Below are 24,540 nucleotides of genomic sequence, written 5' to 3' on the forward strand. Positions count from 1 at the left end.
CTTTAAAATGGTGAAGTGAAGCAAAACCAGGAACTCGGCTTTCCTCAAACAGAGCTGCAGAAGTTATATGTTGCTTTCTGCAACTTTAACAAAACTGTCACAAGGAAACAAAAGTAGTGCAACGATATTTTTAATATCACCCCGGAGTGTCACACACGATCACCTGAACGAGAAATTCAAGCTTTGGGGCTCAGGTGTAAGAAAGGACGAACACGAGTCAGTGAGAAACATGAACCTTACCCTCTTTTCACTTTAGTGAAGTCAAATGCGACTTGTCTGTAGGAGACAGCCTTCTCATTCAGGTAGCGGCTGTACCTCCTGATGAACGTTGACATATCATAGCCTACGTTAGAAACCAGAGAAGAGACGAGTGAGTATAGACGGCGTATCGCAGGGAAACGTGGCTGTCGTGGATGTTTGTGAGATACCTTGTAGGCCACTTCTGTCCAAAAAGTTGCTGAGGTTAAAAAGTGTGTTTCTTGAAGCCAGATATTGTATAAATCTCTGCAAAAAAACACCACATGAATGAACCATGAATGTCTGCAGCAGCGCTGCACGCCCACAGATGCTCAAAGCCTGTCACAGATTTAACTGTCTGTGAAGCTGGATTAACTATGAACTGTTTAAAGCTTTTATACCAGGGGCGTCCAACTGCAGGCCTCGAGGGCCGGCGTCCTGCAGGTTTTAGATATAACCGTGGGTCAACACGCCTGACTCACACGATTAGTTTGTTAGCAGGCCTCTGGAGGACTTCAGCACATGTTGAGGAGGTCATTTGAGTCAGCTGTGTTGGACCAAGGACACATCTAAAACCTGCAGGACACCGGCCCTCGAGGCCTGCAGTTGGACACCTGTGTTTAAGAACATGTTTAGCGCCATCTTGTACCAGTACAGAACATAACAGCACTGGGCTGATTGGTTGGGGCTCATATACTTAGATTAGTTTATGGTAGCTAACTAGTAACGGAACCAAAAAAAGGACACTAAAACTAAAAAGCGGTCTAATAGAGGTCTTGATGCTCGATCATCCAGGTAAGTAAATCCCCAAAGGTCGATTCTGTCCACGTGGACGTTTTAACTTGTGTGTCTGATCTTATTGTAAAGCACTTTGTGATTTTTATCTGTGAAATGTGCTATATAAATAAATTTTACTTACTTACTTAAACGTTTCATCATCATCCAGGTGACTTCTTCAGTCTCAGCTGACTGCACTGGTGCTGGTTTCAGTTATTGTGCAAATGTCCTGCTGTAAGGTTGAAACCTGCAGTCAGCTGAGACTGAGGAAGTCACCTGGATGATGATGAAACGTTTCTCCCACTGAAACGTCCAGAAACATATTTATGTTTGCGCGTGATGCGCATGTAGGAACCCGTTTTTATTGCATAGATCGCATCTTGTGGACATCAGCTGTTTATGCCACTCAGTGCATCACAACTCAGAGGAAAGGTCAGAGTGTCTCACTGCAGCTTGGCGGTCCTCCTTTATTAATACAAACATTACACTTCCTGTTTCAGTGCAGCTAGCCAAACAACCAGAACCAGTTAGTGCTAAAGACAGTGGAAGCAGACGGTATGTTCTCAGTTTCTTCACATAAAGCTCATTGTTGCAGCGAGGAGCCTTGTTTTCCACTTAGTTACTGGTTACCTTACTAATTATTTAACATACCTAATGTTAGCCTATTAGCTGCCACTAACCAACCTGTTGACCTCATATTCTGTTTTGGCACAAGATGGCGCTAAACATGTCGTAAATACTTTAAACACCCATTTCTTAAACCAGTGTTCACAGACGGTGTTGAAGCTATGGCGGTTCAGGGCTCCGTGGTGTAAATGAGCCTTTGTAGTGTTTCATGTCCGCTTGCTGACCTCATTGCCATAGACCATCAGATGGTGTGTAGTGGTGAGAGACTTGAAGACAACCACCCAGCTGGTGCTGGCAGTCCGCTCAAACAGGGTATCAGCCAGCTGAGGGATGTTCACATTCATCTCGTTGGTGCACTGAATCAAGTCTGCAGGAGTGAAAAATGCAAAGTGGGAAAAGATGAGCTGAAGTCATACTGAGGCAATAATGACCTGCCTGAAACATCAGTCTGTTCTCTGGGAAGCAGGACAGCTGTGATGAGAGCTAAAATCATTTCATTCTCATCACGTTAAAAAGAAAACAAACATATTGAGGAATTAGAAGAAATCATCAAATCTTTAGAGAAGCCGACATGTCCCACCAGGAACAGGAAATACTGAACACAATTCAACTTTATTGTCATTGCACATGTTACAAGTACAAGGCAACGAAATGCAGTTGCTAAATACTGAAAAAGTTTGTAATGCAAAACTTGAATTAAAAGAAAAGTTTATATTTAAAAAAGAAAAAAAAACAATTTCTAGTACAAAGACTTCACTTTCAAAATGTTCAACATGGTTATAAATCCGGATTCTAGCAAACCAGTTAAGAATAAAGAAACAACTGTGATGCGATTAAAGATTTATCAGGCAACACCGTCTAAGATCCTGAAAGAAGAAACATCACTTTCAGGGACTTTTACAAAACTTTATATTCACAACAGATAACTTCATCAAAAAATAAAGTTGATCAGTTTCTTGACAACATAACTTTTCCAAAACTACCAGACAGTCAGGCAATGGCACTGGACTCACTGCTGACAGCAGGTGAGCTGCAGGAAGCCCTGATAAGTTTGCCCAACAGTAAGGCTCCAGGTCCAGACGGCTTTCCAGCAGAATTCTGGACAATTCTGGCACCATTATTCCACAGAGTGCTGCAGAAATCAAGGAAAATGACAGACGTCCACCAAACATGAATCTCCTGCTAAAACCAGGCAGAGACCCTGTGTTTACTACCAGCTATCGTCCAATATCCCTCATTAATGTAGACCTTAAAATAATCTGCAAAGCTCTGAGATCAGAGAAGAGAACCCCCCTCATAACTCATCCTGACCAAACTGGCTTCACTAAAGGCAGCACTCATCAACAAATACACGTAGATGACTTAATTTGATAGACTGTTCTTGCTGAAAAAACACTGAAACCACAGTATTGTTTCTAGATGCAGAAAAAGCGTTTGACAGAGTTAACTGGAAACTTTGGTTTCGAACCTCTTTCATTAACTGGTTAAAAATATGATATAATTCCCCAACAGCTTGTGTCAAAACAAATGACCAAACATCTTCCAGCTTCTGTCTCCTGAGGGGCACCAGGCAGGGACGCCCAGCAGGCAGGGACGCCCAGCAGGCAGGGACGCCCAGCAGGCAGGGACGCCCACCAGCCAGGGACGCCCACCAGCCAGGGACGCCCACCAGCAGGCAGGGACGCCCACTCTCCCCGTCACTGTTTGCAGTTTTTATCCAACCACCTGCAGCAGCAGTTAGACAGGCTGCAGTGATCATCCCTCTTTATGCGGATGATGTGTTGCTTTTTCTCCAGCACTCACAAACCAATCTCTCTGAGGTAATCACACTAATAAACTCTTTAGCAAGAGTTTCAGATTATTCAATAAACTGGTTAAAATCTGCAGTTCTTCTGATTAACTGCTCCTTCCATAACCCTTCTTCTGCCCCACTGCAATCTGGAAATATTAAATATTTAGGTATGGCACATGGTAGATGGACTGGTTCTTATAGCGCTTTTCTACTCAATCTTGAGCACTTAAAGCGCTTTACACAACTTGTGCTTTCACCCACTCACTCCCATTCGCACAACCACATTTTCCTTGGTGCTTTCTACCTAACATTCACACACACTGACTCTTAAATGGAAGTTGCAGTAGTTTTTCTGAAAGATGACTTTTTATGACATTTTGATACTCCGATGAGGATGAGTTTCTCTCCGATGGATGCATCGGAAAGCAACTTGGGGTTAGTATCTTGCCCAAGGATATATGGCATGCAGACTGGGGGAATCGAACCACCAACCTTCTGATCAGTACCTGCTTAGCTTCCGAGATCAGACGAGATCTCTCCTACGCTTGCAGATTTAACTAAATTAAACCACATCTTAGGGCTGGGCCATATCATACCGTCCACGGTAATACCGGTGTAACGTTGGGCAACGATAGGAAAAAGAAATATGGTGATAGAATATGGGTAAAACGCACATGCGCAGTGCCTTTGTTTTCATACGCACATGGAAGGAAAAAGCATGGCGGTGACGGAGAATGAGAAGGGCGAAAGTGGATCGTTGAATGAAACAATGAACCTGAACTGGTTTGTAAAAATGCTGCAGCTTCACTGGTGGAACTGGTTTAGCTTTGGTCCGTCAGATACACAACAAAGCACTATTTTTGGTAGCGCATGCTAGCGGGCCGTCGTTATTACCGTGTTGTTTGGAAAATACGGCGCACTTAAAATCAATCCTTTGATTTCTCTGAAAGTCGACAGAGCCCCTTATAATCCCGTGTGCCTTATGTATGAACTCTGGTCGTGTTTACTGACCTCAAAACGATTTTATGTGCACGGCGCTCGAAAATCTGTCACATGTTTCAGTACGACTTTGCTAAGCTACGAAGCCGCACCGCTTGATGGATTGTGGGAGCATTACGGCTATCGTCGGCGGAGCCTCGCGGAGTGATACGCACTGTGCTTCAACATAATGTTACCGTACTGTGTGTATAACCTCTTTTTAAGTTTTGTGGATGTTATACATGGTTATGCTGAGGATACGTCGGCCAGTTTCCACTGGAAATGCCTTTTGGTTAAACTGTCAGTCAGGAATTTGCATTTGCACTGTTACATTTTTATATAACTTTAATGCAGATAAAACAGCTGCTTGTTTAAGTGAAAATACATTGATGATTTTTTTGCACTAATAAAGTTGAGGAGTTGTAAAGTATTTTGTCTCGTGTCAATTATATCTTCAGTTATGTCGTTATCACAAATTTTCAAATGTATATCGTGATAAATATTTTTGGTCGCATTTGTAGGCCGATTACGTCACAGCGGCACGACGAAGCCTGTCGAAATCCGAAGACTCCGACAAATGCATCCTTAATTTCCCCAGATTTGAAGGATGGGTCGGGTGTGTCCTTCGTGGCCCACCATATCCCAGAATTCATAGCGCGGCGCTGCAAATTCCAGTTTCCAGCAATGGCGGCGCTACTAAGTTTTAATGTTACTCTTATTAATCTTTCTGAGTCACAAAATAAACTTTTAAGATATTTTCAGGCGAGAATGTGGCTGTGTAAACTTCAAATATCTGCTCAGTTTATCAAGACACCACATATTTGCAAAAGTGCTGCTCGACAGCTAGCCGGGGGTTCAAGGGTGAGAACAGCAAACTCTCGGCACATCGTTTTAAACCCCCGCGATCTTTGGCTACATATATAAGTCACTTAGATAACTTAAAAATGTTATTGTTTGTCTTTTTCAGTGTTTTATTTGTGCCTGAGTGAATCAGTTTGGCTGAGATTAAAATTATTAGATTAGATACAATAAAACTATTAATCCATCGGGTGGGTTCCTCCTTGGTTTTCACACAGCTGAATAAACGTCAAACAGAAAACTGATTAAACAGAAGTGTGAGACGGTCGAGAGTTTACTCCAGTGTCCAGTTCAACGTCCCCTCTAATGTTTCATGTGTCTGAGCGAACACACAAACTCCCTGAGCGGACACTTGGACCACTGTGAGCAACAACAGACGTGTGCACTGTGGTCACGCCAGCATCCAATCCATCCAAGTTACATGTTTATTAAAGTAATCAAATTACAGCATTTATGTTAGACTACTTTTAATTGACTGCTTTAGTCCACTTACAATGAAAATTTAAATAAATCTTGTTCATGACCTGTGCAGCATGTTAACACTATTGGAAGGAAAAATAACCTGAACTCCAATTTTGGAAAAAAAAACTTCTTCTTTTTTATTTATTTATAAAGCTCTGACTGTATTATGAGTCTGTGGGAGAGAGTCTGTAACTCTGTCTGCAAATACAGTAAATAATGACCAATGTTGGGCAATTAATTATATAGTTACTTCTTCAAAAAAGTAACTGAGTTTTGCAAACAAAGTTTTTTGCAGCTGTTTACCGTAATTGTCGGGCTATAAGCCGCTACTTTTTGCACGAGCTTTGAACCCTGCGGCTTTTAGTCAGGTGCGGCTAATGTATGTACAAAACAGGATTTTCCCCTGATTTTAGCTTGTGCGGCTAATATTCAGGTGCGCTTTGTAGTCCGGGAAATACGGTACCTAAAAATGCAGCCAAGGCGTTTTTTAAACAAACATTTCAAACTATTTACAGAACAATCAGCTGTTCTGCATCAAATCTGATGCCACACAGATTATTTGTGCCGCTCCAAAAAATAATTTCTGTCCACTGAGATGAAGGAGAACAACAGCCTGATACCTGCAGGCCTGACAGCAGCAGATGTGTCACTGCTGTAACACCTGTAAACCATTGTTCTGACACACACAACACAACTATTGACTACACTACACACTAACTACACACTAACTACACACTAACTACACACTAACTACACAAGATTTGTGCTAAACGTCTCAAATCTCTCAAAACACGCCGTCACTCCTAAAACTTCCCCCTCCCTAAACAACTAAATGCCATGTTGCCATGTCATTTTTCCACCAATAGGAAAGGCTGGGGGAGGGGGGCTGTTTTGCTCACAGGCTTTCCAGCGTTTTCCTTATAAAACGCTGTTTTCACCGTTTCTTCCTGCAGTAAATAGAAACAACGACAGTATTCAGGAAGAAAAACAAACATTGCAGATATTTTATCATAACTCTGGTTTTACGTGGCCGATCAACACGATTTAAAAACTGGTATAAAGTCCACACTTTGTCCGTCAGTTGTTCCGTCTGTCCTGCTCACATCTCCAATGGTTGGACACGTTGTCATTAACGTGGCTTCACTCCACATCAGCCGCTTTGCTAAAACACCGGTGTCGCACATAAGGACGCTGTCATAGCCTGTCAGCCACGTTGATTAGCTGCGTATATACGAATGTGAATCACATCATTGGCGGGACTGTGGGATAAGGCGGCATCGTTCTGATCCCATACGGGAGCAGCCAGTCACTGACTAACATGCAGAACAGAATTGTTAAAGTTTTTGTTTTCATTTCAATTCAGGTTAGATTTTTTTTTTTTGTGCGCAACGCAGATTTCCTGTGCGCAGAGAGCGAGCCAGCAGTGCGCAGCTTAGAGGGAACATTGGTCCTGTTATATTTTAGACAGCAAGGAGCAGCCGGCTGAGTTTATTAAACTCCACCGAGACAATCTGCTAATTTTATTAAGTGTAATAAACAATCATCTTGTCTTAATTTTAGTTAGCACATACCTTAAACACTTCAAGCTGTAAGCTAATGATAGTTATATGAGAGCAGACACATGCTGGTGCAAGAAGCTGTACGTTTCCCATCCAATGGATGCATGGTCCATTGGACGGGAAACATACATGTAGCCTTGCAGACTAATCGCAAAAATCATCGGTGACTAGTTGACTATCAAAATAATCGTTTGTGGCAGCCCTAGTTTAAAATGTACTTTTTGATGCAGATCATTCTGCCATGATATATAGTAAAGATAATTGTTTAAAAAATAAAAAAGTTCCTTTCAGTAACTTAAAACATCAAACACCACCAACAGAACCCAGAAAGCAGCTTTCAGTAGGCTTATTGTGGAGGAATACTTGCTGTATTCCTCCACAATGCACAAGGTAAGCTGTGCTGAAAGTAATCTGCATTTACCAACTCTTGGTAAAGTTGTAAAGTCGGTAACTACGAAGCTGCTTCCAGGAATAAGAGCAGAGTCAGCTACACAGCATGTTGTACAGAGCTGTAAATGATTATGACTGTGGTTATCAAAGTCCAGCCTGTGTGTGTTCTGTATAACAGAACGAGCTCTGTGACTTTAGAGCCTTTCTGGATGTTGGTTGTTGACCCAAAGTCCCATCATGTATTTCAAAAGAATAACACAGATTTGAGCCTTTTAGCCTCACGTGGAACAGGCGGGTTAAACTTTCTAAAGCTACTCGGCGAGTTCTTTGCAGGTGGAGTTAAAGTGTGGGCAATAACATCCTGCTGGTAAATACAGTTGTATGAAGCGTACAGTACAGATCCCTGCTTACATCAAACACGGTGGGTTTACTTTTCTCGAAAGTTTCCTGAAACTCGTAAAAGCACCGTCTGGCCCTGTGATTATAGCGTTACAGTATGTGCAGGCCCCACAGACACAGCGCTCAAATCCAGTATTAACCGAAAAAATGGGAAGGAAATGTGCAACTTTTCTAAACAGGGAAACGAAACTTACAGTTCAAGTGCTTCTTCTTTGGCCCCATTATTTCATGAGTGGTTGCCTTGCAGACAGTTTTCGAAATCGCCGAGCCGGTGACGCTGTGCTGAGCGGCCGTGATCCTGTCAGTAATGCTCTGTCCGGACATTCTGTATCGGCTCCAACAAACTCTTCTTGCTGTTAAAAACGTCTCAGCAGACTGGCTTAGATTCTTCAAAGGTTCTGTTCCACCTGACAACACAGGAAACAACCAGACAGAGAAGAAGTGATGAGAAGACGGCAGCCGTTAAATTGATCTCATAAGCTAGCTAGCTATCCAACCGACTACAGATAAATTATTCACACAGCTTAAAAACACGAACTGAATGTGCAGCGACAAATAAAAGCCTGGCACTTACTAACGGTGTGATACGCACCCTGCCTTTTACTCGATGCGGTAGGTCTGTAGCCGTTTTTTCCTCTTCCTGTTCAAGTCAACTCACATGTCGTCGCCAGATGGACTAAATGAAAGTAGAAGTTACTTCCGGTTACATTTTCCACAATAAGTGTAGCCTAATTTTCAGGGGGGAAAAATAAAAGCACAACGATGAAATACCACTAACATTTTATGTGTTCAGTGTTTTTTGAATTTAGTCTTTACAAAGCGATCAACAGAACAGCTCTAAAAGAAATAAAGTAGTGCAAATGGACCGCCACCATCGGGCTTTCACAGATTCGGTCTCCAGTAATTTTTCCATTCAAGTGAAGCTATTATATGAAATCCAACACTTCAGTTGCCATTGAAATAAAATGTGCATCATTTATTTATTATTTATTTATTTAGTTTCACACATGGTACACTAGTAATTCATTTCCTATTCACAACCTTCCTTTCAATTAAAGTAGCACTGGTTCCATGCATGAAAAGGAGCCAGAAGAATAAATTCTTATTGACACCTGCCCCCTATCTGTGATAAGACAAGTAGGCAACCAAAATTACACTCTGACAATAGTTTGCACATAACAAGAAAACAAACAGAACAATATACTCAACAATGAGCAATACCACTAAATATCAAACTATAGGATATTTTTTCTACATTGATACACAGTGCCCTTTTAAACCATAAATAAAGATTCAGTTCAAACTTTTATTTTAGCGTAAAAATGTGGAGTGCCAACTGTGCCAAAATTAATCAACTAAATACGTCATATGTCATAAATAATTTTAAATAATTTATTAAATGTGTCAATAATGAATGAAAATAGGAAATAACCAAACAAATATATACACTTGATCACATTGTTTCTCCTGTATCCGTGGTTGGACTACTATGCGAATGCTCCTTTCCGTGTTCCCTTTTTCCAGGGAGGCAGAGGAGTGTGATTTCCCCTGTAGTTGGAGCACACCCTCCGGTCCCCCTTCTTAAAAACAGGAACCACCACCCCAGTCTGCCAGTCCAGAGCCACCGTCCCAGATCTCCATGCAATGTTGCAGAGGCATGTCAAACAAGACAGTCCTTCAATATCCAGAGTTTTTAGGAACTGAGGGCGAACCTCGTCAGTACCGGGGTCGGCCACCAAAGAATTGTTTAACTACCTCAGTGACCTCGCCCCCAGTGACGGGCAAGCCGTCCCCTTCATCCCTAGACTCTATTTCATCTATAGAAGGCGTGTCAGTCAGTGCCTGATTATATCCTCAACTGAAGTCAGCAGCACCGCACCTCTGCTATACACGGTGTGAGTGGAGCACACGTATCTTTCCATGACCTGGATACACTTACACAACACTGGCAATTAAAGTGGTTATTAACTCACTGTGTTAGTTAATATGTTAACCCCACCCCTTTCATGTGAACATGAAAGGGGTGGGGTGGGGTTAGTACCATCAAACTAATATGACTTTTCTTCCACAGGAAATGATCCCTACCAGCACCAACCCTTCCAGAAATGTTTAATTGGTGATTAAAAATCTTTAAAGAACAAAAAATGTACAAGCAAATGCAGCACTGTTATAAAAAGGACACGATGTGAATGCCGCATTATTGTATGATCTACTGTACAATATAAAGCTCCTTGAGGTGACTGCTGTTGTGATTTGGCGCTGTATAAATAAAACTGAACTGAACTGAACTGAATTGCTGCAGAAATCTGTTAACCTGTTAACTTAGTGAGTGGTAAACACTTTAATTCCAGTGATCTCTTTTATCACTGAGTGCGCTTTCTGTGTTTATTTCTAAAGTGACTGCTGCACTTTGGAGTCTACAACTTTAAACTGGATCAATTTATCCTTTAAAGCAGGGGTGTCAAACTCAAATACACAGTGGGCCAAAATTCAAAACTGGATCAAAGTGGCGGGCTAACATTAATATTTATTGAAAAAAAATCTTCCTCCAAATATAATAAGGAATCTTTTCTTATGGACTCAAACAAGTTTTGCTGAAAAACTAAGTATGGAACAATCAAAGCTTAATACTAAACAATATATATAACTTATATAAACGTATATATAACTTAATATTGCACACATGCAAAATCAAACTTCCAATTAAATAACACATCAGTGGAATTCATTTCTTAAATAAAAATTGTATTTGCAGCCTTCTGAGTTAAATTTGATCATTTTATCATTTATCAGATTTTCATCATATTCTCCCACCTGTCCAGAAAGCTCCTGTTTTCTGCCTTTCTTTTTGACATTTTGGGATCGGTGGCATGGCAGAATTTGCATGGTTGCTATGACTATGGTCAACAGAGGAGAGGGTGCTAATAAGTCCTGTCATGACTGACGTGCCAAAACACCAACAGAGCATTCTGGGAATTGTAGTATTGGCAGTACATGCACTGTATAATACTGGCAGGCCAGCTCTATTGTTAATTTTGTATGGCTTCGCGGGCCAAATGTAATTAGTCTGCGGGCCAAATTTGGCTGTTTATCTATGTTCGCACTCAGGGAGTTCAACACATAGAGAGAACAGTACGTCACTGATCACGTGACTCTGTTCAGACGAACCAAGCTGTTTCTGAAGCCCCGTGAACATGTCAAACTCTTCCGGCCAATTGTGTCAAAAAAAAAAACCTGGAATGGAGAATGGGCCTTAACCTTTTTTGAGGAGAAAGCATCAGGATATCTCAGTAGTAGTAGTCACACACTACTAAAATAAACCAGTGGCCTGCTCTGCTCTTCTCCAACAGGCCTACAACAGGGCAAATCAACTCAAATTTAAAGTGGTGAGTCAGAAAACAATTATTGAAGCAAAGGTCCGGATGATCATAATATCTAATTATTTAGTGTTATTTATCTATGATATAAATAGACACACACACTTGACTTCAGAAAAATGAAATAAAGAAAATCCTGCATTTCCTCTTTTCTGTTTCACATCCTCGCTGGACAGTCCCAGTCAATTTTACAGATACTAAATCTCTACACGGCTTCATAGCTGTGAACAGTTTCAGAGGCTCCCTTTCTTCCCCTCTTTAATTATGGAGTGAAATTTGCAGCAAAAGTGTTGCAAATGCATATTTATGATATGTTTGACAGGCGTGAACTAAGATTTACAAAAGTGCACAATCATTGTGTAACTTTAGACTCACAGGTGCTTTCTTCAATCCACACATGAATAAGAAGCATTGAGCACATTATTTGTAAAATGAATAAATACTACATTTATAAAGTTCAGCTTCATGAATCATTTTCTTTTAAAAAAACATTTCTGTGCATATACGGATCCATTTTATTTGAAATAAACAAACGACTTTTTTTAGATGCCGGTATACAGTGGACGGCCAGATGTCCCACTTTTACACGGGGACTTGAACATAGCTTATATTTGTGATCTGTGTGAAGCGGGCAGCATTAAAGCCTTAAAACCCCAGGTGGGCATGGGATGTGATTGGTACGTATCAGGTGCACATGCATTTAAGGTTTTGTGAGCAAGCGAGAGATGTTACGTGTAGTTTCAGGTATTTGTGTGCACAGGAAGTTTTTTGAAAGAGAAAATGAACAGACTCGTGAAGCTGAACTTATAAATCGTGCATAAATTATCAGCATTTATTCAGGCTTGTACACTTTCGGGGTGGCTGTAGCTCAGGTGGTAGAGCAGGTCAGCTGCTGGTTGGTGGTTCGATCCTTGGCTTCCCCAGTCTGCATGCCAAATGTCCTTGGGCAAGATATTAACCCCATGAGTATGAATGTAGATTCGTTTACACTTGTGTTTAGAAGTGCTTGTATGTGGGTGAATGAGGCATGTTGTATACAGTGCTTTGAGTACTCCGGGAGAGCAGAAAAGCGCTATATAAGAATCAGATCATTTACATTTGTAAAATACTTGTGCTTCGTATTTGTGTGTGGATTGAAGCTCGTGAGTCCTCAAAAGTTACACACAAATCCATTTTTGCCCTTCTTTTTTTAAATACTTCACTATTTTCCTTTTTCTTTCTGCCGTTTTGTGTTGTTTCACTTTGAATTTGTTTAAAAGGAAAAAGCTGAAAATTTAAATAGTTAAAAGTTGAAATGTAAATAGTTGGTTTTTGTATTATATAATTTATTTATTACATTTTATGTGGAGTGAATAAATAAAAGTATATTTACAGTGGCCCCTACAGACAAAGCACGTACAAAACACAATGGAAGTGCTCCAGGATGCTAGGGGGCAGTGTTGAGCTTTTGTTACCTAGTGGCTACACAATCCAGGAAGTACCAACGACCAGATTTGGTTTGTGGTAGTAACAAGTAAATGAACATTTTTTTAAATTATTTATATTGACATATATATATAGGGCTGTTCGATATAACGATATATATCAGATGACAATATAAAAATGTCTGTCGTTTGTTTCGTGGTGTCACAAAATAAACTGTTTATGGCAATATTTTTTCATGGTTTTGATGGTCACTGTAGTGGCTTTTTCTAAATTCTTAAAGTTCTCTCTTTGTCTTATATTTAATATAACCACACTACAGACAGACAAGCGCCTGTTTTTATGTGTTGTCGTTAGCAACGACGACGGTAACACCGTCGCCTGTTCGCTTGTTTATTTTCCACATAGACCTTTCACAATAAAGCTCAAGATCCTGTTCAAAATAAACTGAATCATGTGAAAGAGTATGCAGAGTGCTTGCGGATGAGAAGTAAAAAAGAGCCGTCAGGTGCTAAAAAATAAACCTTAGACTCAAACGTTAGAACAGCACGCTGTATAATAAATACAAAGAAAATGGCGGCCGTTACAACTCATGTCTAAAAATGTATAGTTTCATGCATCGGTTAAAACATTCAACTCCCGGTACACGACGCTCAGCTGGAAACACTTCACGCAAGTCGAGCTGCACCAGATTCATAGAATTTTCAGAAAATGTTAAATATTTGTGATTTATATCGTTATCGGAACGATAGATCGGGATATGAGATTTTGGTCATATCGCACAGCCCTATATGAGTGCTTGTGTATAAATACACAAACAATACACATATGCTTTCAATTGTGTAATTTAAGTGATCTAGGTAGCACTGTTTTGGAAGTTCAGTTAACGCTAGACATGGGTTTTGGAGTTTGTAAGTGCTTTGTCTCTAGGGGCCACCGCATATATTTATATATAAACATATATTTATTAGGGGTGCAACGATACTCGTATCGATATTGAACCGTTCGATACAGTGCTTTCGGTTCGGTACGCATATGTATGAACAATACAAAAATTAATTTATTTTATCAACTTTCCTTCTGACGATGCTGTCTGTGTTGAGCGCTCAGTGGATCTGCGCTCGACAGTGCAGCCTAGATCCACTGAGTGCAGCGCAAGCTAGCGAGACAGAAGCTAAGCTCGTTGAAACATGGCAAACTGAACCTCCCCCACCCTCATTCAGATCTGGCGTTTGGAATTATTTTGGTTTTCATGTGACGTATGACCCTGAAGGTAAGCGCGTCATGGACTAAAGTAAAACAGTATGTTGGATGTGCCACGCAATGCTCAATTACATTGGTGGGAGCTAGTGTGTTAGCGCAGTTAGCTCGTTAACGTGTTGGTCGTCCAGCCCCACACACGGGGGAGATTTGCCGTGTTGTGGCGTTAACGTCATTTCAGATTTACGCTGACAGCACTAGTGGGAACACAACGAATATGACTGCACATTTACTCCGACATCATCGTAGTGCAAAGACAAGTGGAAGCAGACAAAAACAACCAGCACCATGCTACAAACTTTACCCGAGTCATTTAGACAGCCGTTAGCACAGGATTCTCCTTATGGGGACCTGATATGTTTAATATGCTGCTGAGAATATAGCCCAGAAGAAGCGTATAGTATAGCTTTTATTTTGGAAAGAGCCATTTCTCTGTAACAAACTCTTTTCCAAAGATGAGTGATTCCTCAATCAGATACAGGGCTTGCAATATCGCTAGCCCGACGTCCTGGGGCTAGCGATTTTTCCAGTCGGGCTACCAAAATCTATCTCTGCCCTGCCCGTCGGGCTATTGTAGGAAGGAAAAATATATGTCAATGCTTTTGCATTCTTTCAGAAATGTAGCTGGGTAATTATGTCATTGGCATCGGTGAGCCACTGTCAATATGTGACATATTGAAGTCGCGTTTGAATTTGCGCTTGTTTTTTTGCTTTCACTTTGCAATCGTGCGAACTGTGTATAGAGAGCGACAGCACTGATCTGTGAGTGATGATAATTTGTGCACCAATTCCTCTGACATCGTCTTATTAATCGTTAGCTTACTATGCAAACATGACAAGTGAAATCTCCCGCAGCTTAAACATGTGAGAGGTTGATCGCAGAGAATCGCTGAGCTTATGTGAGTGAGTGTGTAAAAGCATTTCAGTTCTGCTGAGCCAAATAAGACAGGTCGGGGTGAAGAAGTGACAGCCAAAGAAAAGCTTACCACAAAACGGAGAAGTTATGACAAATCAGACTATAAGGCAAAAAGAAAGTGCAGCTTTATGGTTTCATGGACAAAATAATTTCTGTGGCTGCGATATGACGAGCTAAATAACCAGGGCTGCACATAAGTGGTCCGCAGGTGCGCATTCGCTGTCAAAATAAAAAACGCACACAAGATAAGAAGTTGCAACGCGTGTTTGCGTACATAAGATTTTCAGGAGGAGGACAGACATTTGTTTAGAACTCTTAAAGATGTCGAAGAAGCTCCTTTAAGCAATTACTTTGGTGTTCCTCCACCTCCAAACAAATGTCAGAAGGAGTCCGAACCACAAAAGAAGCATGTATTCTCGGAAAAGTAGTTGCAGGAGGTGAGCTGGCTTCAAACAAATGATGAACGCACAGAGATGTGGTGCGGAATGTGCCGTGAAAATTTAATAAATGACAAATTAAAAAGGCATGAACATTTTTTTTGTATCGAAAAAAATATCGAACCGTGACACCAAAGTATCGAACCGAACCGTGGATTTTGTGTATCGTTGCACCCCTAATATATATAATAAATAAAACCACGTTTTTTTACATTAGTAATTCCTTTTGTGCATAATTTTATATTGTTGTTAATAATAAATTAATTAAAGCAACAAAACAACCTGAAGAGTCGATTGGGAGCCGAAAGAGCCGACTCTTTTTAGTGAGTCGAGCCGAAAGAGCCGGTTCTCTAAAAAAGACCCGGAATTCCCATCACTACCACACAGCATGACTGAGAGAAACACGGGGCTAAAATACGCGGAGGGATAACGAGGGAATGGGACACACAGGAGGAGAGCACAGCTGGGAGTAATCAAACACAACAAGAGCAGGGGAAGCCAAACTAGGCACGCTGACGAAGGCTGTGCAAATTCAAAGAGTCCTCCAAATGTGGCGACAAATGCCTTCTTGTTTTCCTTGAATTCGAAGGATGGCTCGGGTATCCTTCGGGTCCTACCATATCCCAGGATTCATTGCGGGCCATACAGGAGTTTTTCTGATAACGATGGCGGTCAGAACGGGAGTTAATGCGGGAGAGGAAACGCTTTCAAATGTAAGTGTATGAAAATCTGCTGGTACAAAAGTTACATTTTTATAGCGGTTGTGTTGTTAGACTTTGGCATCTGCATAGACATGTTTTTGTTTTTTAAATGAAAATAATCGTAAACTAGCTTGTACGGTGGGTCCCGCGGTTTTTACATACGGCTAATTTCGATTTTTGTGATATGTTTTAGGGACCAAAGATCAAACGGCTGAATTGATAAAAATAAGAGGAGAAAACGATCCCCTCTTCACTGGGGTGCAGGAATAAATCAGTTTACACATCACACGAGGCCGGTTTTATTAACCCTCATGCTGTACACACAGCAAAATCTCCAGTGTTAAATTAACACTAGAGAGTGTCTATATGGGTCCACACCTCTGAGTGTTAAATACAACACTGTTGAGTGTTAAATTAACACTTTTGACAGTGTTATATGTTTAAAAGTAACCTAGTCAGTTTTGAAGATTAACAAAGACTAACACTGAGCAGTGCTGATTTTCTAACACTGGAAAATAACTCAAAATGTTAGAAATATTCCAGTGTTAGAAAATCAGCACTGCTCAGTGTTAGTCTTTGTTAATCTTCAAAACTGACTAGGTTACTTTTAAACATATAACACTGTCAAAAGTGTTAATTTAACACTCAACAGTGTTGTATTTAACACTCAGAGGTGTGGACCCATATAGACACTCTCTAGTGTTAATTTAACACTGGAGATTTTGCTGTGCAGAACCTCTGATGTTCCTCTGATGTTCTCCTGTGAAAACTTTTGGATTTAGAGATTAATATAGTTGCCATGGTTTCCTCTCTTCTCTTATGTGTTGTGTGTGATCAGGACAATTCTGGGGAAGTTGGGCCTGCGGGGGAAAGTCACCCACCTCGCAGGCCAGAAAGAAATGGGACAACTTAAAAAAAAAAAATACAAAGTACGTATGTGTGTTATCAAAAAGATAATTATTAAGAACACAAGTTAAGAAATGTACAAATACTAAGAGCTGTTGTGGTGTTTTTATTTGTCTACTGTCATTTTTGATTTCCTCTGCCTTTAGGAAGTATCCAGGCTCAGGAGAGGGGGTCAGTGGGAAGCCCACTGCTGTGCTTGGCCCTGGTTTGCCCTCACGGATGAGGTGAGAGGACAGATGCCTTCCATTAGGCCTCCTGTCCTAGTGTCCTCTCTCCCTGAGGACACTCCAGGGCCAAGCACAGCAGTGGGTGAGCAAAACGACAGCAAGGAGGAAGTGATGTGGAAACTTATTTCAACTTCTTAGAGACCTGAGTGTGTTTAAATGTTTACCTTAAAACTTAATCTATAATAAAGTGACACTCCATCTTTGTTCATTACAAAAATGGTGAATATTACATTACCAAAAACACATTTCAAAAAATCATCACCCCATTTTATACTAAATTTCATAATCAACAGGACCCAAGATCTACATCACTGGGGACGGCTACATCCGCCGTGGGGAAGCACGAGCGAAGGACACCATTGGGACCAACCTCAGTCTGGATGCACCGCTCTGGTGGTTCGGCTGGGGTGGGATGGTTTGGAAAAGCCTGATCCCTTTTCTCTCTCTCAATGCCGTCAAGGAAGAGTCGTACCATATGTCCTGGTGATCCCGGAATAATATCCGGAGTTGTCATCGACTCATGCCACCTCACGACACAACTACAGTAAGTATTGAACTTTGAGTTCTTACTGCTCTTTGTTAATGTTATGGACAATATAGGGCCATAAACAAGATCTGCCAAAAACTGATAGAAACCATTTTCTGAATAACTTCATCTCTTCTTCTTCTTCTTCTTCTTCTATTCACAAATAAGGACTCACAGGCTGCACAATCCTCGGCTGCTCCTCAGGAAAATATCTGTAACGTTGCTGTTTCACTTCAGCCGCATGAATCGTGTCTCACATAATCTTCCTATGAACATCTTCCCTGTTTTCTAGTGTATTGTGTACTGTAACTTATTTTCAAAAGGGATTATTTGCTACAAAAACAGTGACTGGGTTCTATCAGAGTGAGTTGGACAGACGTGCATGAGCTGTAATATTTGTATGTATTTGATGAAGGCTCATAAGTGTCAAGTTAATTTTGTAGACAGAGTTTGTACTTTCAGAGAAATATTGTAATGATTTCGGGCGTGTAAATTTCAAGCAGGAACCTCAGAAACACACTTGGTGTTTAAGAGATTAACGATGTTTGTGCCATCTCAAAATGCAAAGAGACTCCATGACAGCAGCAGGTGTTACTGTATTATATCAGAACTGGATCCAGCAGAAATGTATTAACCTGTTAATGTGTTTGATGAAGAGATGCCTTATTTCCACCACCGTTGCATATCCGGGTTTTAAAACGATGCGACCAGGTCGGGGTGATCACCTGGGACTTGAAAGAGGGAGTGGCTAAACCACACATTACAAAGTGTAATAAGGTGGCAGCCATCACCGATGGGGAGATTGTAGTGAAGCGTGTTTGAGGAGTTCTCCAAAGTCCACGAGGGGGGGCCTCATATATAATAAGGGGGCATGAACTGAGAGGCACAGCTCCCCCTTAGGTCATAAACATCACTGCATGGACTCAGTTTTTCAGGGCACCTGCCCTTCCACTGGCAGAAGGTCTTACTGCGAAAGCGGAGGATCTTCTGCATCCTCCTGGCCTGTAACGACGCCAAAGATGAGCTCAACCAAGGGGGGGTCGTGGAGGTCAGTATCTGTGGTCCCATCAGAACTGATATTTAGCTTTTCAAAGAAACCGTTATTGTTTTTATGCATTTACCAGTCAAAATTGTTGTCAGTCAAACACTAAATTGTGGGAACATGAACAACCACTATTATTTTATCATTTGTGTTTCTGGTATTCATACAGTCCATTTCCATCATGCCTACATACATTTGTATTGTATGGGCTAGATTACACTCAACAGTCTTTATGTGCTCGCTAACAATGATGGAAGGATTAGATTATATCGTTTTAAATGCGCAGACAAACGGCTTTAGTGAGTGTGATGTATACTAGAGATGGACCGATCCGATATTACGTATCGGTATCGGTCCGATACTGACCTAAATTACTGGATCGGATATCGGAGAAAAATAAAAAATGTAATCCGATCCATTAAATATCACGAAAGCACCTCGCAAAACTTGCAACACGCCGTAACTCACCTCAGAACGTTAGCAGTCGGAGCAGTATGCATCACGTGATAGAGCGGCTGTGGCATGGGGACCTGTCGGTGGTCTGGATAGCATGTGGAGCTTCGCTAGCAACCTGGCATTTCATCTCCGACAAAGTTATCCCCGAGAGAAGTAAAGCAAGTGTGTAAGTCCATCTCTGAATGTTTGTAAAGCATTCCCACGTTAAGCTTAACAAGCGACTGCCTCTCGCTCTCCTGCTGCTACTTCAATCGTGAAACTGCTTAAATGATCAGCTGATCGGCTTTTCTGTCGCGAGTCCGTGTCTCTTGTTTGTTTTTGGTCCACTTTGCACCAGAAAGAGGAAACCAGCGGCTGAACAACAGCAGCACGTTTAAGCTTGATAAGCTGTTGTTAGAATGTATTTAATATTACTTTCTACTCGAGGATCTTTTTCTACGTAGCTGACGCTGGTAACTGTGCAGGGGCGGATCTAGCAAAGTTTAGCCAGGGGGGCCGATAGGGCATGAACAGGGAAAAGGGGGCACAAAGACATACTTTTCTTTCTTATTCTCATTTAAAATGTCTAGCTTTTAATAAATAATTATCTGACACCCAAAGTTTTAATTTGATGTAAAATGAATAGAAGTCAATTACTGTATATAGTGACTATTAAGTCTAATATACCCTAGTAAGCTATAGTACTTTTTACTTTGGGAAGGTACCATCTGTGCAGTCTGCAATTTTGTTGAAGAAAGATGTTGAATCTATTTAATATTTCTTGAAAAATAATTGATTTCTGTGCATTTTTTTTCACACTGCATCAAATTAAGGTTGATTACGTCGATTAAGCATCATGAGGTGGAGTGTGAGGGGTGGTTCCCTATTTTTTATTTATTTATTTTTGTTGTTGCTGGGAGTTGGAACCCTATTAGTTAGGTTGCTTAATATTTACGCTAAGTACTCTTTAAAATACCAGAATAGGGAGGATGGTGTAGGTCTAAGTTTATTAGATTGATCAGTATTGCTGAACTATGAAATATTTTTTTTGTATACAGGTATAACAGAATAGCTTTAGTGTAGTTGTTGTTTTAAACTTGAGTATGAACTTGCAGACTTGCAAAATGCAGCAAGATATTTTAAAAAACAGTTTTGTTGATTAAAAAACACTATCGGATTCATATCGGTATCGGCAGATATCCAAATTTATGATATCGGTATCGGTATCGGACATAAAAAAGTGGTATCGTGCCATCTCTAATGTATACAATGAAAACAAAAGGAGGAACAATGGAAGTAGTCGACATATAAGTAAGTAAGTAAGTAAAATTTATTTATATAGCACATTTCACAGATAAAAATCACAAAGTGCTTTACAGTAAGATCAGACATACAAGTTAAAATTAATTAAATTAGTTAAAAGCCCGTTTGTATAATGTAGTGAAAGCTGTCGCTGAAGCATGGGTTTAAAGGAAAATACTCAAACGTGTTGTGTGTCCAAGGTGTTTGTAGACTTGTCAAGAAACAAACGCCTGTCACGGATCTATACACTCACTATAACTGACGTTAATTTTAATGGACTTTTCTGTGTTTGGCAGTGAGGAAGGTTGTCAGGGAAACAACACGTTCCTATAAAAACTCTCCAGCTGAAGCAGGTAATGCTGCACCTGAAGTGTGATACTGACAGCTGGAAGTCATCTGGTACATTTGGCGGTAGGTGAGCAGATTGTATTAGCCTGTGGGCTTTGTGTGCCTCTGGGCTTTGTGTGCCTGTGGGCTTTGTGTGCCTGTGGGCTTTGTGTGTGCCTGTGGGCTTTGTGTGTGCCTGTGGGCTTTGTGTGCGCCTGTGGGCTTTGTGTGAGCCTGTGGGCTTTGTGTGTGCCTGTGGGCTTTGTGTGAGCCTGTGGGCTTTGTGTGCCTGTGGGCTTTGTGTGTGCCTGTGGGCTTTGTGTGTGCCTCTGGGCTTTGTGTGCCTGTGGGCTTTGTGTGCCTGTGGGCTTTGTGTGTGCCTGTGGGCTTTGTGTGTGCCTGTGGGCTTTGTGTGCGCCTGTGGGCTTTGTGTGCGCCTGTGGGCTTTGTGTGCGCCTGTGGGCTTTGTGTGAGCCTGTGGGCTTTGTGTGTGCCTGTGGGCTTTGTGTGAGCCTGTGGGCTTTGTGTGCCTGTGGGCTTTGTGTGTGCCTGTGGGCTTTGTGTGTGCCTGTGGGCTTTGTGTGAGCCTGTGGGCTTTGTGTGCGCCTGTGGGCTTTGTGTGTTAGTTAATGAATAAATCTTTCATTCTGTCATGTTTGTGATTCCAGGATGGTTGAACCATGACAGTCTCCCTGTGGAGGGAGGCAGCCATTCACCACTTTGTGACCACATAAAGGTCTCCCATGTGAAGCTGAACCAGTGTGCTTATGGCCCACAGCTGCACACCGCTGCACACCGCATCATTCACGAAGACTGCGGTATGAAGAAGCCATATGTTCGTACCAACATGTAACAGCAATGTCACATTAACAAAATATTTAGAATGATGGGTTTTGAAATGTAAACAGATGCACTGTGTTGGTCAAAATATGACATCATACTATCAGAAATGATTTCATCATCTGTTGTTTTTAATGTTTATTCGACTGTATTCTAAGCTGCCTGTTGTGTCCCATGACCTCATACTGTTTGTTTTTTATTTTTTTATTTTATCTTGTTGCATAAAAATGTTCCTAAACAAATAAAAAGTGTCAAAAAAAAGAAAGAAAAACAAAGTATGTACAGCAGTATTCAAATCTGAATTTTTAACCAGACGTTATTGAACGTATTCATATAAACCTGCACTGTTGCTGCGTTTGTCAGCTGCCACCTTTCCTCTGCCTTTACGATTGCTAGTATCCAGCGTCAGGCGTGAGAGTGAGTGGGAAGCCCACTGCTGCTACATGGCCCTGGTTTCCCTCATGGATGAGGTGTTAGGACGGAGGTCTTCTACCACTCGTCCAGGAGGATGAGGACCAGCTGCAACCAAGAAAGAAAAGAAAGATTGGATATGAGAATGTGAAGGGAAATGGAGGAAAGAGCAGAGAAGGCTGTTTGGTTTACTTGAAAAACTTGCCTAATTTTTTTTGTTAAAGTTCTGTAAATAAAAATCGTTGTAAATATTTCAACTTTATTTGCATTTTTTCAAACTGCTAGAGATGGGCTGATCCGATATTATGTATCTGTCCCCCAGAGCTCGTCAGAAGGCAACACACACGTTGAGCATAACGTGGACCAATCTTGGTCCGCACACGTTGGTTAAAACAGACTTTTTTCTATGCTAAGTATAAGTACCTAATATCGATAGCTTGCTGTAGGGTTTAAGGCTTAAGCTAAGAAATCTGTACAACTGTGTCCATTGAAAAGCTGTTGATTAGGGTCTGTTTAAAAAGGAAAAAAAGAATTGGTGTTGTGTGTTTGCACCACCAGGCTTATGAAATGGACAAATTCAACCACATAAAAGCTTCTTAGCATTGTTGGGGTTTTGGCTAGGTGAGTATGACTACAACTCCCAGAATGCACCGGACAAGGGAGTGGGCATGGCTCTCTGCCCTGGCCGCTGACATGTTCGCAGCACTGGCAGTCCAGTTACATTTGTAAGAGAAGCTGCAGGTGATATAACAGGTTTTCAGCTCATCGGTTTCATGTTGCCGGGAAACAAACAGAATAAGGAGCACATGACCGCTGCTTCCCAATAATTTATCTGATGCTGACGTCTGTGCCCATCATGTAATCACAGAACGTCTACAAAACAGGAGACATGCATCTGAGAACACAAAACCATTGTTGCAGTTTGTAAAATCAGCAGAGTCCAGACACGGACCGTTTTCCACCTTTTGCAATACTGACTTCCTCAGGATCTATCAAGTTTGTTTTGGGGTTTTTCTTTTTTACAGCTATACTTCCTCAGGATCGTTCGGATAGAGGATGGAAGGATAAGGTTGAGATTCAGGCAGCTAAGCATCCCTAAAATCGGAAATGGTAATAAATGTGCGTTAACAGCAGTAGAGTTAGCAAATAAAAGAATAAAAATAATTAAATACAAATAATATTTTTTGAGGAATTTCCCGTTACTGACTCCAATTTCACTCCAGCTGCAGTGCTGTGAAAGTATCTGTGAGAATGGAAAGAACCTATCCAAACTTACCTGTGGGGACAAAAGTAATTGCCCTGCTATCATCATTATTATTATTATTCTTACTATTATGCTGATGCAGGAACATCACCAACACAGGGACACCGTCGCTCATCATGAGAATCGGAGCCGTGGCCTCAACATAAGGTTAAAAATACCTCTGTCACCACAGCCATAAACACACGGTGCAGCCTGACAGATTAAGCTGGTGAGCTGCTGATATTTGGATCTGAACTATTTTACCTGCTTGGTATTTTTTCTTATTTGCATTTAGTGTGACCTGGTGTTGTGCTGCTGGAGTCGTAGTTTCCCTGAGGGGAAACTTGTCCACGTCTGCTTCAGACAAAAATGAATGTTTCACTGGTCCCAGTGAGCACAAAAATTGAGGCAATTTGTGTTTGTTCAGTCTTTTCTTTGTTGTAACTATGCTTCTTGGCTATAAAGGTCTTACTGCTGGAAAGCCCGTTTATTTCCCCTTCAATGGTGTCACGTTTGTAAGGAAAATGTGGGTTGAGCAGCAGAGTTGAGTATGTGGGCTGTGGCCATGAAAAACTCGTCGAATGTTCTCTGCCAATGCCGGACAGCTTATTCTGCTACTGACATTTGTTGGGTGTCATTTACTGAATTCTGAAGATTATATGCAATTAAACGGTTTATTCTTTTAACAAATAGGGGCCTCAGTAACACGTGGAAGGACCATACACAGCCACAACAGCCTGGCAACTCCTGGTCACGTACTGCGACTCAGCCAGTGTGTGACCAAGGTGGTGTTGGGTTTTAGTTTATTCCCAAAAGAAAAATTAAAAGATATTCTGTAGAAAACATCCTAAACTGTTGTTTCCATAATGTGTCTAAAATCATGTATCACCCCATGTGTTTGCCTGTGTTCTGTGATCGCTACATGGCCTACTTCATTTTAACTGGTGTCCAGGTTGCGTGATGTCGAATTGTCCACAAAGACCTTCAGGTTAGAGTTGGCGAGCGGTGCGTCCTGTAGGTCAGGTCTGGGTGAACAGGCTGCTATAAAATCATGTGGTTAACCATCTGCTGCTGTGGGTTTAACACAGT

The 24,540-nt window shown here is 41.2% G+C and overlaps 1 protein-coding gene and 1 long non-coding RNA gene across 16 annotated transcripts in view; one reads left to right on the forward strand and one right to left on the reverse strand.

Annotated features, from left to right (window-relative positions):
• Positions 1-8,786, reverse strand: part of LOC113030574 (phosphatidylinositol-binding clathrin assembly protein-like) — a 35,954-nt gene extending 27,168 nt beyond the window's left edge. For 9 of the 10 annotated variants that reach the window (XM_026182151.2, XM_080307414.1, XM_080307413.1 and 6 more), the window contains exons 1-5: positions 8,672-8,786; positions 8,274-8,486; positions 1,866-2,008; positions 429-504; positions 241-343 (exon numbers count right to left, since the gene is read on the reverse strand). In XM_026182151.2, the coding sequence (XP_026037936.1) occupies positions 241-343; positions 429-504; positions 1,866-2,008; positions 8,274-8,403 (452 nt within the window). In that variant the 5' untranslated portion in view covers positions 8,404-8,486; positions 8,672-8,786. Of the gene's footprint in view, positions 1-240; positions 344-428; positions 505-1,865; positions 2,009-8,273; positions 8,487-8,653 lie in introns of all 10 variants that reach the window. The other variant, XM_080307412.1, reaches the window with a different exon arrangement.
• A 7,079-nt stretch (positions 8,787-15,865) lies between these two features.
• Positions 15,866-22,740, forward strand: LOC113030584 (uncharacterized). 6 transcript variants are annotated; one of them, XR_013911847.1, is made up of 6 exons: positions 15,867-16,204; positions 17,031-17,471; positions 17,619-17,869; positions 18,020-18,899; positions 20,927-21,041; positions 21,626-22,740. It is a non-coding gene; the product is annotated as an uncharacterized LOC113030584 (long non-coding RNA). The 6 variants fall into 6 exon arrangements; XR_013911848.1 differs by having other exon boundaries at positions 17,031-17,121; positions 17,245-17,869; XR_013911849.1 differs by having other exon boundaries at positions 15,869-16,204; positions 17,031-17,121.
• The last annotated feature ends 1,800 nt before the right edge of the window (positions 22,741-24,540 follow it).

This window comes from Astatotilapia calliptera, chromosome 10 (genome assembly GCF_964374335.1).
Source record: "Astatotilapia calliptera chromosome 10, fAstCal68.1, whole genome shotgun sequence".
NCBI lineage: Eukaryota > Metazoa > Chordata > Actinopteri > Cichliformes > Cichlidae > Astatotilapia > Astatotilapia calliptera.